Source organism: Puma concolor, chromosome B4 (assembly GCF_028749965.1).
Source record: "Puma concolor isolate L17-30 chromosome B4, mPumCon1.1.hap2, whole genome shotgun sequence".
NCBI classification, from domain to species: Eukaryota; Metazoa; Chordata; class Mammalia; order Carnivora; family Felidae; genus Puma; species Puma concolor.
Window position 1 is genome coordinate 75,325,457 of NC_141673.1, and position 16,508 is coordinate 75,341,964.

At 38.6% G+C, this 16,508-nt stretch overlaps 1 protein-coding gene across 1 annotated transcript in view; it reads left to right on the top strand.

Moving 5' to 3' along the window:
- The window catches only part of SLC2A13 (solute carrier family 2 member 13), a 387,878-nt gene that overhangs the window by 291,659 nt on the left and 79,711 nt on the right, over window positions 1-16,508 (top strand). The window contains exon 7 of the mRNA XM_025930431.2: window positions 11,215-11,340. Coding sequence (XP_025786216.1) covers window positions 11,215-11,340 — 126 coding nt within the window. The remainder of the gene's footprint in view (window positions 1-11,214; window positions 11,341-16,508) is intronic.

Below are 16,508 nucleotides of genomic sequence, written 5' to 3' on the forward strand. Positions count from 1 at the left end.
GCTTTTAAATTTTCATTTTTCTGGGGTGCCTGGGTGGCTCAGTCAGTTGAGCGGTTGACTTCGGCTCAGGTCATGATCTCGTGGTTTGTGAGTTCGAGCCCCGCGTCGGGCTCTGTGCTGACAGCTCAGAGCCTGGAGCCTGCTTCAGATTCTGTGTCTCCCTCTCTCTGACCCTCCCCCGTTCATGCTCTGTCTCTCTCTGTCTCAAAAATAAATAAACGTTAAAAAAATTTTTTTAAATAAATTTTCATTTTCTAATTCTAAAAAGTTTCAGAAAGAATATGTATGACCATGGTTTCAGTGGATGGAAAGGTATTTTTGAGGTGCTCAGAATTAAGAATTTTACTATTATATTTAAAAATAGTACAATGCTGGGCACCTGGGTGGCTCAGTCTGTTGAGCATCCAATTCCTGATTTGGGCTCAGGTCATGAGCCCAAGGTCATGGGATTTAGCCTACATCAGGCTCCGTGCTGAACATAGGGCTTGCTTGAGATTTCTCTCTCTCTCTCTCTCTCTCTCTCCCTCTCTCTCCCTCTCTCCCCCCCCACCCCTCCCTCTCTCCTTTCCCTCCCCCTTCCCTCCCTTTCTCCTGTTACCACCCCTTCCCTCCCTCCTTCTTTCTCTCCCTCTTTCCCTATCCCTGAATCATGTGCTCTCTGTCTAAAAAAATGTTTTAATAACAAATAGAAATAGTACAATGCTAATTAAAAGAAATTATCCCTCAGTTTAGTGCTCTTGTAGTTGTCACTATGATCCAAATTGCAAGGTTAACGAGGAGCCCTCTTCCCACCATATGCCTTGAAATATCAGCAAGTTCTTAATAAGTAAAAGAGGTAGTGTTAGGAGCACAATGTAGAAATCAGCAGCTCCCATCAGGTAAGTGTGACTGGTGAAATGTATATTGCAGTAGGAGTGTGTATTACACAACTTTTTAGGGACCCATCAGTGCTTATACAAATATGATCACAAAGACATAAAATAAGGCTTATATAAAAAGAGTTTTCAAATGGTGGTGATTATAAATAAAATACAAAATAAAACTGGGGGGGCACCGGGGTGGCTCAGTTGGTTGAGGGTCCAACTTCGGCTCAAGTCATGATCTCGCAGTTAGCGGTTCAAGCCCCACATCAGGCTCTGTGCTGAGAGGTTAGGGCCTGGAGCCTGCTTCAGATTCTGTGTCTTCCTTTCTCTCTGCCCCTCCCCCACTTGCTCTCTCTCAAAAAAATAAATAAATAAACATTAAAAAAACTGTGTTTTTACTCTCAATGTATTTACTGAAAAAGTTGTATATAAATGTCTTTGTATGGTTGTTCATATACTACACACATTTATCTAATACATATACATTTACAAACATGCATGTACATGTCATTTTATATTCGCAAAGCTACAGTTGAGATTTGTGTTTTTAACTATGTTGACCAAAGGTTCCTATAATAGGATAGGAAAATACTTAGCCCTATTGAAGGTGACAGTCTTGGCAAATAGAGCTCTCTTCTTTTTACCACCCCTTTAGAGAGTTTATTTTGCACTTTTCTGCGATAAGATGGGAGATCCAGTCCAAAAATTCATAAAATATTAGACAGTCACAAGAAAGTAGGGCCTGAAGTACCAGTAAATGTTAAAAAGGAAGGAAAGAAGGGAGGGATGAAACCCACTCTGACAAATAGGCTGAATTTGCCCTATTTAATAGTATATCAAAGAACCAGAGCCTGTGACTGCTTTTAATCTGCAGGCCTTACTGCTGTGAATCATTTTTTTACATCTAGCTCAGGAATCTATTATATTCTTAGGCTCAGTTTCTAAGGGAAGAGATAAGAAATCAGACTGTGTTCCAGACATTTGGAAATATGACTGTGTTCCAAAGTCCATTTGTGTATGGATTTGATCAGAAAGCCGTGAATTCTAAGGAACAATTCATAGCTTGATGCAAGGCTCAATCCTGTGACCTTGTGGCTCAAGATATGGGGAATAAGGTATAACTTCTCTAATAGAACTACAGAGAGAACTACTAAATCTGCTGTCAATATAAGTGACACTCATTCTTCACTTTACTTATTCAGCAAGTATTTCTTGAACCCTTATGTATCAGGTAACATGGAAATCACTAGGAATAAAAGATGTACCAGAAAAAAATCTCTACCTTGAGTAAGTCACAGTGCAGTAGAGGAAGGAAAACACATTATAAACCCTTAGACATATAATGAGATGGGAAGTAACGATAGTAGGCTTTTGTTATCCTCTGACAGCATAGTGATCTGATTTTGCTACAGTCAAAAAGATTTACAGAGGAGATGATGCCGAATGTGAATCTTGATGCCTGTGTGTAGGAAAATGAAGGTGGAAAGTAACAGTCTAGACAGAGACAATAATATGGGAAAAGCATAAGAGCATGTCCTACTCTGACCCTGCATTTCTTGTGGACTGGCCCATGGCACGTGGGGAGAAATAGCAAGAAAAGGTTGCCATGATCAGAAGGGGTAGAACGTGCCACAGTAAGGAGTTTGATCTTCATTGTACAGACAGTGGGAAGCTGTTGCAGCATTTAAATAGGGGAGAGATCTGATTAGGTGAGATTTCAGACAGTAGAGAAGATGGAGTGGAACTTGGCTGGGGGCAGGAGGACGTGTTAGAAGACTGTCAGAAGAGTTCAGATGAGAGGTGGTAAGGGTGGAGGGTGTAGGAACTGCACATACTTGGAGGACAGACTTGAGGGACTTGTGGCTATTTAAATGTGGGTGTTCTGGATCACACTCAGGTTTTTAATTATGAGACACAAAAGAACACTAGGTTTGACAGGAAACCCAGAGATTAAACTCTAGGTGTGTTCAGTTTGATGTACTTATGAAGCATGCAGAAAATTGGGCATTTGGAAGTATAGGTCTGGCTACAAACTGGAGAAACAGGTCACAGAGTCTTTGCATATCAGTGATAGTAAAGGTCGCATAGGGTGATGCTTCCCCACAAAAGTGTGGAGTAATGAAGGACCATTGCCAAGAACAGAAACAAAGGAGAAAGGACCAAGAGGAGAAAGAAAAGACTAAGGACCACCAGTCTGGGAAAAGGAGGAAACATAAAGGGAGTAGTGTCAAGGGATAAGGAAATGCCAGGAAAAAGGGAAACATTTTTAGTGAATTTTACCACAGAACAATAAATTAATACTAGAAAAGCACACAGAATTAACAACAAGACGACCACTGGCAGTCTCTCTGAGAGCAGCTTTAGTGGAGTGGTGAGGCATGACTTGCCTCATGAAGTCAGTGCCAGTAGGTCCCCAGCTTTTTAAAATTCATTTACAACCATTTACTTAAGTCCTCCAGCACTTTTTTTTTTTTTTACATTCACACAAGTTCCCTACTTACACAGTCCAAATAAGACAGAGGGGTCACCTGACATCCACACTGTGGCCAAGAAAGAAGGCAGGTGTCCTAGAGTTCTCTTTGTAGTGTTCATGGGGAAACCCAGTCGTGCAGAGGGCTACAAGCAAGGCAGGTTGTTGTGCCCTCACCTCCCAGTTAGGGTAGTCTCTGGTCAATTTGGTTCCAAGTCACCTGCTGAAAGCAGCAGGGCAGTAAACAGTGAGAAGGGGATGGTAGGGAAAGTCTAGAGTAGTTGTCATGGGGCACATAGTGACATTAGTGCACAAAGTAGGGTGTTAAATTCATGCACGAGGAACAAGCGAATGAACACAGTTTCCCACAGAGAGTGGAAGTGGGCCTGTACCAGCAGATTACCGTAACAGCTGCAGTTGCCATCGCCAGATTGTCTGAAAGTTAGGCCACGCCAGCGAGAGGCATTTTAAGACCAAACACTGTTCTTAATGCTCCATCTCATTGGGCTTAATGACACATACTTAAAAACAAATGGATGGGGCGCCTGGTTGGCACAGTCGGTTAAGCGTCCGACTTCAGCCAGGTCACGATCTCGCGGTCCGTGAGTTCGAGCCCCGCGTCGGGCTCTGGGCTGATGGCTCAGAGCCTGGAGCCTGTTTCCGATTCTGTGTCTCCCTCTCTCTCTGCCCCTCCCCCGTTCATGCTCTGTCTCTCTCTGTCCCAAAAATAAATAAACGTTGAAAAGAAAAAAAAAACAAAAAACAAATGGACCATTCTGTAGAGGGCTGAGTTCACACTTGACTTCACAGAGTAGAAACTAAAAATGTTCTGAATTAACCCAAATCAATTTTTTAAAGATTTGCTGAGGAGAGAGGAAAGGGCACCTTTGGTTGAGACCCTGGCACCATATGAAACATGTGAACACTTGATTAAATGAAAATAGGCCATCCCTTCTCTCCTTTAGACACTAAGCTTTTATCCTGCTCTTTTTTTTTTTTTTACTTTAATTGGAAACATTTTAAAGTTTCAGAACCAGTTTTGTTCTAAATAAGTGAACACATTTTTCTCCCTTTCTAAAAACGTCAGAGATTGCAAGCGTAAATCTTTCTTCTCTTCAACTATCAAGTAATGAACTATTTGGTTCCAATTGTAATTATTATCTAGATTATATATTTTCCCATGTGTTGTTGGAATGTCTAATATGCTCTGCATTCAGTTCCCCTGGCAGTTTCTAGAAGAAGAACATCATTGGCCATCGTATAACTTCCCCAGGTGAAAGTATCCACAGCCAAGAACAATAGCATGAATTCTAGGCACGTTTATTTACCACACATTATCTCCACATATCATAATGTCCTATTAAGAAATTTTGCAGGATGTGATTTAAAAGAGGACCTACTCGGCACCTGTTGGGATGAGCACTGGGTGTTGTATGGAAACCAATTTGACAATAAATTTCATATTAAAAAAATAAAAATAAAAGAGGGCCCTCTCTTATGGTGGCTCTTTTCTTTAGGCTTCAAGGAAATTAGCCCTTCTAGCTGGTGTTTCTGAAAGTGAGTTATCAAAATTTACTAACCAATTCCATTTGGGTTGTGGCCTGAATGTTTGCAAATGTCAGCTTTAGCCTCTGGCAGTTTAAAAGCCGAGCTCAGCTTAAGGTATCCTCTAGCAAATTAGGTTTACCTTCTTTTTATTTCATTCTCATCATGACTCAGATATTCACTTCACTCCACCCACCCCTCCCCAAATTATTCTCCAGAAATGGGCAGAACAGGCTAATGAACCTACAGTAATGCCTTGATTTATAGAGTTGTCATGCTGATTTATTCAATATACATGTATTGAGGAACCAGCCTACAATGGGGTGTAGCAGATAAGAGTTGATAAACATGGTCTTTTTTCCCTTGGGATACAGTCTTCACAGTCTATTTGTAAACCAGTCGGTAAAGAACATTGGAGTTCTATGATGGAGATGTGCACAGTGCACGGAAGTGGGCCATCTCTTCATCAACTGTACTACATATTGATTTGTAAAATAGTGTGTATCAGTAGGGAGGAATCCCCATTTTGTTTAATTCATTTAGCAATTCCTTTTATAAAGCACAGTCCTTTTGCAAATACCTTCTTAGTTCATTTCTCTTGTAAATCTAGAGCATCTTAAAGTAGGGCACACTTCTAATTCTTGTCCTTGAAATCAGCATGCAAGAGTAAATATTTGTTAGATGTCACAGCATTGTAATCTGTTTTAAACTGTTAAAGTTTGTGTGAATTAAGAGTTAGCGTATACGTATTTCATTTTCTTTCATGTAGAATCTTGCAGCTGAGTAGTTTCTTAGAGATCATATGCTCTTGAGATGGAAAACTTGAAGTCCAGAATTTAGGACTCACTCCAGTCCACAGTGTGAAAGAAGATAAGTGGGGCCTAATTTGCCAGTTTGCTTTTCACACAAAAATGTTTTCATCTGTGTTTAGAGTATTCTTAGGAGCATGGATCTAGCACCAATATATTTAAGTTCTCAGCTTTTATATGTATAAAACATGACGTAAATTCATCAGGTCATGTTCAAGAAAGCCTTACAGAATAAATTGTGAATTAAAAAATAGATGTTATTCTCTTTTCATGCCATTTGTTAGAGCCACAGTTATGATACATGCTCTCTAAAAGGTCAATTAGCAGATTCCTCAGGATATTTAAAGTTTCATGTCACCTTCTAAATGTCATGTTGAAGATAGAAATATTGTTACATTTGGGAGAATTTTTTGCCATAAAATAGCCTATATGATGAAAAAAATGCAGGTCAAGAATGAGGGAGTGGTAGGGAATTTTATCTTGCTTCTGGAAGCCTGAGTGTCTCTAAGTCCACATGACTGTCTGTCATGGCAAGGAAATGGAATACTGTTTAATATTTGGCCTCTTTTCCCTGACTGACCCACATGAACCAGTATGGAGGACAAGTATGGAGAGTAGAGAGGACAGCTTCTCGAGTTTTTCTCAACAAGGGAAGGGCTTCACATTAACTGTGGTGTATTCTAGAAGAGGTTGGAAAGTAGAAAGAGAAGAAAATAACCAATGGAACAGGGTGTTCATGCTGGTGAAGAGATCGAGATGAAAAGCCCTGGTGGAGGGATGACCTTTTGCAGAGCCTGGAAGAAAAGAGGTGAAGATAGACCTGGCTGTCGAGATCTTTGTTATGTCTGGATTTAAAGCTGAGAATGTTCCTGTCTCATCCCTTCAGTTTTCACTTCAAGCCAGGCAGGGCCATCTTCTAAGAGATGTGGGAGGTGTGGGAGGGATAGGTTTGGGGTCAGAGGAGAGTTGGTGTTTGGGGCATCAGTTGTGGAAGTGGGGAAAGGCACTGACTGACAGGTAAAAGTTCCCTGGTAGCAGTGAGGATCCAGCTGTGGTTGGCTGAATACTATGAATGTGTACTTTTATCGGTGGGCCTGGATGTGTTAATTCTCCATCAGTATGGAACAACCTAGATATAGAAGGAAAAGAACAAAGACGGCTGGAAAGTGTCAAACATTAAAGTGTATAGAGCGATGTATAGAAGGACCAAAATACAAAGATTTGGAGGGTCTGGTGAGAGTGGTAACAAGATTCACCATGAAAGTTTTGACAGATGAGGACAAAAAGCCATGGAGTGAGTGAAAGATCAGAAAGAAGGGAGTGTAGAAGGTCTCTGAGGTAGCAAAGCAGTTGTCTTAGAGTAAGGAAGTGAGATCTGTAAGGAAAGGAATGAGAAATATGCATGTGAGGTCAGAGTATGTGTTCCAGATCAGGGATCAGCAAACTTCCTATAAAGGGTCACATAGTAAATATTTGTGGCTTTGTAGGCCACATGGATTCTTGGCTCTGCTGTTGAAGCTTGAGAGCCATCATAGACAGTAAGCAAACAAATGGGCATGGCTGTGTTCTAGTAAAACTTTATTTGCAAAAACAGGTGGTGGTAGTGGTCTCATTTGTCTCAAGGACTGTAGTTTGCTGACCTCTAGATTATGACAATTTCCAGTATGTGAGCAGAGTTAAGTAGAAGTGCATACTAGTAGAAAACAGGGGGCTAAGGTGCTTCAAGATTAGTTTATTGACTACAAACCATCCAGATCGAACAGACATTTAGAGAAAACTCCACTATCAACAGAATATACACTCCTTAAGTGCACAAGGAACGTTCTCCAAGATAGATCACATGCCAGGCCAGAAAACAAGCCTCAATAAATTTTAAAAATATGAAATCATACTGAGTATATTTTCCATTAGCATTGGAGTGAAATTGGAGGGGTGCATGAGTGGCTCAGTCGGTTGAGCATCCAACTTTGGCTCAGGTCATGATCTCACAGTTTGTGGGTTTGAGCCCCATGTCAGGTTCTGTGCTAACAGCCCAGAGCCTGGAGCCGGCCTCAGATTTTGTGTCTCCCTCTCTCTCTACCCCTTCCCTACTTACAGTCTGTCTCAAAAATAAACATTAAAACAATTTTAAAAGAAATTAGAAATCACTAACAAAGAAATTTGGGGAATTCACCAAGATGTGAAAATTAAATAATACTTCTTAATCTGGTGGGTCAAAGAAGTCACAAGGGACATTAGAAAATTCTTTGAAATGATGAAAATGAAGACCAAACATACCAAATATGGGATGCAGTGTTCAGAATGAAATTCATAGCTATAACTTCCTACATTAAGAAGGAAGAAAGCTGTCGAATCAAAAAGCTAATCTTCCATCTTAAGACAGTAGACGTGTAAGAAAAAGGAACAATAATCAAAAGGGTCTGAAATGGGCTAAGGAGATGGAATAGAAATAAAGCCCAGATAGAGGAGAAAAACAATTTCTCTGTAATGGGAGCAGAGGGAAAGTAGGATGGTTTCTGTGTTTGCTGTAAGTGTATAAAGTTCCCATCTTTACCATTTTCATCTGTTTTCTTTGTGAAGCTGGATATGAAGTGACAAAAAGGCATAGAGCTTTGGAGATTTGAAGAATACTCCTTGTGTCGTATGGTTGAAAAAGTCCTTGTATGGATGGAATTGACTAGAGGGAATTATTAAGAATGTCAGGCCATTGAGGATCCTTTTGAGGCTGCCAACAGTGTATTAGAGAGGAACTACTGATCTACCCTGTTGTGTGATGCCCTCAGCTGCACTTGAATATCCTGGGGAAGGCACAGAAAAGGCAAATGTTCGCACTCATATATGGCCAGGATTTTTGTTTGTCAGCGGAGATAGAAAGATATGGGCAGGGAAATTTAGGATGTTGCTTAGTCAGGCGAGATGGAAAGATAAATGGGCAGGGAAAATTAGGATGGTCAATAAGCTAGAGAAGGATGGACGTAAAAGTAAAAAGCTAATGAATAGGGAGCAAGTAGAGGGGTCAATTAAGTGGAGATCATATAGGCAAACCAGCTCCTCAAGGGTAGGGAATCTGTTTTGTTTACTAATGTGCCCCAGCCCTCAGAATATTCGCTGGCACATAAGTGGAAAATACTTGTACTGAATGAATCACCATGGCAGAGCGAGAATCATTTATCAGCAAGCTGGAAGAACAGTAGGTTGTGGTCAGGGTCAGAAGCTTGAATGGAGAGTCAGATGGAGGAGGTAAAGTGTCATGAATGAACATCTTGTATGTCTGACATGCACATGTAGTAGGTTTTTGGTAACTGTTAACCTTTATCATTACTTTCTTTGGCCTGTTACAGGAATTATGTTTAAAGAAATAAAGTAGAGTCGTTTCTCTACAATTGGATGAGTTGACCTTTCCCAAATAACTATCACTTAAAGCCATTGGAACAATCAGGGTTGTTAGATTCTACTTTACCTGGGTGGAATCAACCAACCAAATACTAGTAGGAATTACCATCCTTTCTTTTTTTTTTCAACGTTTATTTATTTTTGGGACAGAGAGAGACAGAGCATGAACGGGGGAGGGGCAGAGAGAGAGGGAGACACAGAATCGGAAACAGGCTCCAGGCTCTGAGCCATCAGCCCAGAGCCTGACGCGGGGCTCGAACTCACGGACCGCGAGATCGTGACCTGTCTGAAGTCGGACGCTTAACCGACTGTGCCACCCAGGCGCCCCATGGAATTACCATCCTTTCATAATCAGCCTTCTAGCTATGAAGGCCAGAAGCCCAGAGTACTTCGAATGCTACGTGTTGTTCTGTTTAGTCTATCACAAGTGTGGACACTTTTATATTTATAGTGCTGTATCACCTTCCTAAAGTTATGTTGACCTTTCAGTGGGCTTTGAAAGGCCTTTTTTTTCCTTGCTTTTAGTACTGGCATAGCTTACTTTCATGAGTTTTTGCTTTATTGCATTTCACAGAATATTGTGTTTTTTACAAATTGAAGTTTTGTGGCAACCCCACATTAAGCAGGTCTGTCGGCACTATTTTTCCAGCAGCATTTGCTCCCTTTGTATTTGTCACATTTTGGTAATTCTCAAGATACTTCAGACTTTTTCATCAGTATCCTAGAACCAAATCTTCAGTACTTCCAAGCTATGCCTGAAGGAGTCTGAAATCTCATTTAAAATTAGGGATGGCTGTTTGCAAAGGAAAAGTTTACAGAAGGAGGCTGAAATGATAATCTTGTTTTTAAACAATGCTGTTGTTTTTCCATTTAGCTTAGTCAAAGAAGTATTTTGATTTTGAGAATTCACATCTTTTCTGAATAACTTGCCGTAGTTCTTACCCGGCACCCAGTAGTATAATTACTCGTACACAGTAAAAAAGTCTGTACTGACTGATCTTTAATTGTAAAATAAGCAGTCCTCTGAAATGCTCTTCTCTCTACTTCTTTGCCTGGTAAATTTCTTTTATGATCTACCTCAAATATCTCCTCTCACATTATCTCCAGTGCTTAACAGACAAATGAACAGGATTCAGTCCTTCGAGTCATTCACACTAATTTCTATTACACTGCCATTATTTATTTGTCTATATGTTCCTGTCCTTGCCTTTTATTTACCAAGGAGCGGGGACTTTGTTTTATTCATCTGAGTGTCTCCAGTGCCTGTGTGTGCCTGCCTTGCAGGACATACTCCAGAATTGTCTGGCAAACGAGTTTGACAGCAAGAAAACACATTTACAAGTACTTTGCAGACTTGGGTTGGAAAACCTTGCCCTCTAAAGGATTTTGCCTCTTTAGGATTTTCTGCAATTAGGATACTGCTGTTAGGTGAGCAGTGATTAATTGATTATGGCTCAGTGATGCAACCAGTAGATGTAATTAACTTAGAGAAAAGTTAGCCTTTTATTCCTATACCAGCTTATTTTAAGTTAAGCATAACACACACTTGATACTCAGTGTAGGTTTGTTAAAAGTACAGACATCTACCAAGACATTAACAAGGGACCATTATTGGTGTGGTGTTTTTTAACTTTTTTCTTTATATTTTTTTCACTCTTTTTATTTTCTATTTCAGTATATATATTGGGAAATATATTTTCCATTTTTAAAAGATATGGTACGTAATAGAGACAAGAAATAAATGCTTTGGTACATTTTGGAACCAATCAGCTGGGTCAAATTGGGCCAGTCCATGATGCTTTGGCAACAAATCTCAGTGGCTTAGAAAAGCAAAAGTTTATTTCCTGAGGGACAGCTGGAGTTCTTTTACACCCAGTGTCTCAGATCCAAGTTTCCTCCACCTCTAAGTGGCTTCCAAAGTTGCTGCAGCCAGGGGAGGGACAGATGGAGGAGACTTGCCAGCTTTCACGAGCTTCAGCACATGTCACTTTGCCGTGGCTAAGACGAGTCACATGGCCCCAAGCTTCCTGCAAAGTACAGTAGAAAATGTAGAATACCAATTGTCTCTAACATGCTATTTGTCACATTTTGGTAATTCTCACAGTATTTCAAGCTTTTTCATTTTATTTTACAGTTACTGTAATGAATGTATGTTGGATCCAGACTGTGGTTTTTGCTACAAGATGAACAGATCAACTGTCATTGACTCTTCCTGTGTTCCAGTTAATAAAGCATCGACAAATGAGGCAGCATGGGGCAGGTATGTCATTTATTATATACCATAAGAACATGAAATAAGCTTTCAGAATGAAACCTTTTTATTACTATATTCCCTATGCTATACATTTCATCTTTGTGACTTATTTATTTTATAACTGGAAGTTTATACCTTTTAATCCCTTTCACATTTCACTCATCCCCTCCAACCAAACTCCCCTCAGGCAACCACCAGTTTGTTCTCTGTATTTAAGAGTCTGTATTTTTGTTAGTTTTTTTTCATTTGTTTGGTTTTTAGATTCTACATATAAATGAAATCAAATGGTATTTGTGTTTCTTCATCTGACTTACTTCACCTAGTCTGATTCCCACGAGGGCCACTCTTGTTGTCACAGATGCAAGATCTCATTTTTTTTTAATATTTGAGTAATATTCCGTTGTGTATATATGCCACATCTTTATCCATTAATCTGTTGTTGGACACTTGGGTTGCTTTCATATCTAAACTATTGTAAATAACGCTGCAGTAAACATAGGGGCGCATATATCTTTTGAAATTAGTGTTTTTATTTTCTTTGGGTAAATACCTCATAGAGGAATAACTGGATCACATGGTAGTTCTATTTTTAATTTTTTGAGGAAACTCCATGTTTTTCATAGTGGGCCGCGCCAATTCACATTCCCACCAACGGTGCACGAAGGTTCCCTTTTCTCCACATCTTTGTGAACACTTGTTAGAGCTTGTCTTTTTGATTCTATCCAATCTGACAAGTGTGAGGTGCTATCTCATTGTGTTTTGATTTGCATTTCCCTGATGATTATTGATGTTGAGCATCTTTTCATGTGTCTCTTGGCCATTTGTATGTCTTCTCTGGAAAAATGTCTGTTTTGATATTGTGCCCATTTTTTTTTTTTTTACATCAGATTGGTTTTTGAGTATTGAGTTTTATAAATTCTTTATATGTCTTGGATGTTAACCCCTTTATCAGATAGATATCACTTGTAGATATCTGCTCCCATTCACTAGGTTGGCTTTTTGTTTTGTCGGTAGTTTCCTTTGCTATGCAAAAGCTTTTATCTCAGGGATGCAAGTGTGGTTTAATACTCATAAACCATTCATTGTGATATATCACATTAAAAAGAGGAAGGACAAAAACCATATGATTATTTCAGTAGATGCGGAAAAAGCATGTGACAAAATACGTTTGTTCATGATAAAAAAAAAAACTTTACACAAAGTGGGTTTAGAAGGAGCATACCTCAAACTAATAAAGTCCATATATGAAAAACCCAGAGCTAACATCATACTCAGTGGTGGAAAACTGAAAGCTTCTCCTCTAAATTCAGGAACAAGACAAAAATGTCCACTCTCACCACTTTTACTCAACACAGTACTAGAAATCCAAATTAAAGTAATCAGACGAGAAAAAGAAAAGGCATCCAACTTGGTGAGGAAGAAAACTGCCACTATTTGCAGATGACATGATACTATAAAGATTCCACCAAGTAACTATTAAAACTGAAAAATGAATTCAGTAAAGTTGTAGGATGTAAAATTGATACGCATTTTTATACCCTAATAACAAAGCAGCAGAAAAAGAAGAAAACAATTCTATATTCAGTTGCCCCCTAAGAACAAAAGCCTCAAAATAAATTTTACCAAGCAGATGAAAGACCCGTACTCCAAAAACTGAGAGACAATGATGAAAGAAATCAAAGATGACATAGACAAAATAGAAAGTTATACCATGCTCATGGATTGAAAGAATTAATATCATTAAAATGTCTATACTACCCAAAGCAATCTGTAGATTCATTGCAATCCCTATCAAAATACCAATTGCATTTTTCACAGAACCAGAACAAATAATCCTAAAATTTGTATGGAATAAAAAAAGACTTCAAATAGTCAAAGAAATCTTTAGAAAAAAGAACATAGCTGGAGGTATCACAATCCCAGATTTTGACAAAGCTGGTCCTGGCACAAAAATACACAGATCATTGGAACGGAACAGAAAGTCCAGAAATCCACGTTTTCTGGTCAATTAATCTATGACAAAGGAGGCAGGAATATACAATGGGGAAAGAGTCTCTTCAACAAATAGTGTTGGGAAAGCTTGAAAGCTGTATGCAAAAGAATGAAACTGGATCGCTTTCATACACCATACATAAAAATAAACTTAGAATGGATTAGACACCTCCTAAATGTGAGACCTAAAATCATAAAATTCCTAGAAGAAAACATAGGCAGTAATCTGATATGAGACTTAGCACTATTTATGGCTATGTCTCCTCAGGCAAGGGATACAAGCAAAAATAAACTATTGGGAGTACACTAAAATAGTAAGATTTTACCCAGCAAAGGAATAGGTCTTATTTTGTTGTTGTTGTTTATTTCTTTATTTTTATTTATTTTATTTATTTATTTTTTGAGAAGAGAGAGAGCATGAGCAAGGGAGGGGCAGAGAGAAAGGGAGAGAGAGAATTCCAAGCAAGCTCTGTGCTGTCAGCACAGAAACATATGCAGGGCTGGATCTCACGAACTGTGACATCATGACCTAAACCAAAATCAAGAGTTGGACGCTCAACCAACTGAACCTTCTAGGCACCCAGGAACAATTCTTACTTTTATTTATTTTTATTTTTTAACAGACTTTTTCTTTTTTGGTTTTATTTTATTTGTTTTGAGAGAGAGAGAGTGAGTGACTGAGGGGAAGAGAGAGAAGGAGACAGGGGGTGGGGGACAGGGGAGGGGAGGGGAATCCCAAGCAGGCTCTGCACTGATAACACAGAGCCCAATGTGGGGCTTGAACTCACAAACCGCTGAGATCAAGACCAGAGCCAGAGTCAGACACTTAACCAACTGAGGCAAGTCTTATTTTTTAAACTTACAGAATGAGTATGTTTATAATCAGTGACTTCAATGACTGCAGTTCTTTTAAACTAGTCTTTTAAACAATCTTTTAAACTGATTTTCATAACAGTATTACTTTCCAGTGTATACTGGTAACAGAAGGGCATGAAACACTGCAGTTGTATGTTACACAAACTTAGAGTAGAAAGCACTCAAGCCTAGACTCCAGGAAATCCAGATTCCAGACCCAACTCTGTCCTAAGCTGTAGGAGTTTGTCTCTTGAGACAAATGTTCCTACATGTTCCAAGGCGATTTCTCCCACTGCACATTGTTTAACTGCACCAGTAATTTTCAAACTCTGAAACTTAAGTAAAAGAGAATTTTGAAGTCAACATGAATATCACTTTAAATTCTTTCATGGAACTGTTGTTGTCTTTGAGTACTTTCCTGGAGTTTAGTGAAATTAAGCAATGTAATGATAAAAGTTGGCAGTCATTGGCATTTAATCAGTCTAGAAAGCTATAAACCTTTCTCTTTTTGACAGATTACATTGTGGTAGGCACATAAATGAAATATTTGTATAGAACAAATATTCCCCACATTTATGAACTAATACATATATCTATGTATGCAGAAAATATGTAAATATTCTTTGATATGGCTTTAACTTCTTATAGTTCTAAATTCCCATAAAAAGAATAATATGCTCTTTTCCTGTCTGCCTCATAGAACTGAAGAAGGCAATGAAATCTGTAAAGTACTTGTAGCTCCTCAAAGCTGTAAAGTATAATGTATCATTATTAATCGTAATGCTGTTGTCATTAATCATTTTATTAGGGAATTACTTCAAAGAAGAAGTAAATTATACAGTATTTGACTCAAAATCCCGACCACATTTTAAATATACTAATTACAAAGAAATATGTAAAAGAAATGCAATTATTACTTAAAATCAGAGCTTGAAAAGAGCTTCTTTTAAAAATACCCAGTGTATAATTTTCATCAGCCAAGCTTCATTAGTGAGTTAATTGATTAAATATTTCTGGATGTAATACTTCACAGTTTTAACCCTTATGATTCTTTTTTCAATAGACAAAAACTGAAAGTTTGCTTGTCTAAAATTATGAATATGTCATGAAATTTATGTCATTTCCTGTACTTTGCAGAATTAACTTTAAAACATATTAGAAATGAATACTAATGATAAAGGAGCACTAAAATTAGGCATTTCTCCTGTCCTCAGTAGAAGGTCTTGAGATCAGAGGCCTCAAAAGAGTAGTTTTGTTCTCACTGTTTGCACATAACAGATTGTACGGGTTCTTAATAGAAATGTATATTATTTCTTTTATGTTAACTTATTCTTACGTGTTATTTATATATTTAGACCATTATTCCTTGATTGCACTCACTACTAGAGAAAAGTGAGGCACAGATTATACGTAGGGAAAAATACAAATAGTTAAACAGTGTGTACAGAGAACTTTTAGGTTTGTAGAATATTCTTAGAATGATCTCAAACTCTACCACTCCCCTTCAAAAAAAAGAACAGGCTTTCTCACTCTTCTCTGTGTTGAGTGACAGGCCTCTTCTAGCTTAGCCACCGTGATTGGCTGCTTCAGTCTGTGCTAGGAAAAAGGCAGTTACCTTGAAAAATTCCTACAACAGATTTTCCATTTATAGGTAAATGACATTCATTATAGTTTTGTTGGTTGATATCTTTTATACAGTGCCTTGGGGTAGAATTCTCAGGGCAAAGTCTACCATTGTCTTGTATTTGCATCTGAGATATACTGTTTATAGATATTTTGGGGTCAAGAATTGGGGAAATTCAGAGCCATATATCCCGATCTCTAACTGTAGCTATTTCCTGAACAGACACCAGCTGGAATAGTAATACCACTCATGATGGAGATAGTATGATGATTTTGGTGAACTCAGAATTGTCTCAAAATAACGAAAACCACTTGCCTGTATAATCAACTATAATAAGCTGTAGGGGTGCCTGGGTAGCTCAGTCGGTTAAGTGTCCGACTCTCGGATTCAGCTCAGGTCATGATCTCATGGTTCATGAGTTCGAGTCCCGCATCAGGCTCTGCACTGATGGCACTGAGCCTGCTTGAGATTGTCTCTCTCCTAATTTCTCTGCCCCTCCCTGGCTTGTGCTTTCTCTCTCTCTCTCTCTCTCTCTCTCTCTCTCTCTCTCTTTCTCTCTCAAAATAAATAACTTAAAAAAATAAGTTGGAAATAAAACTTTCAGTCAGCTGGCATGCTTTTCTAATATCTATGTTGTTAAATTTCAATAGAAAGTTTTTATTTAATCAGTTGTCTAAAGAAGATACATAATTGGCCAATAGGC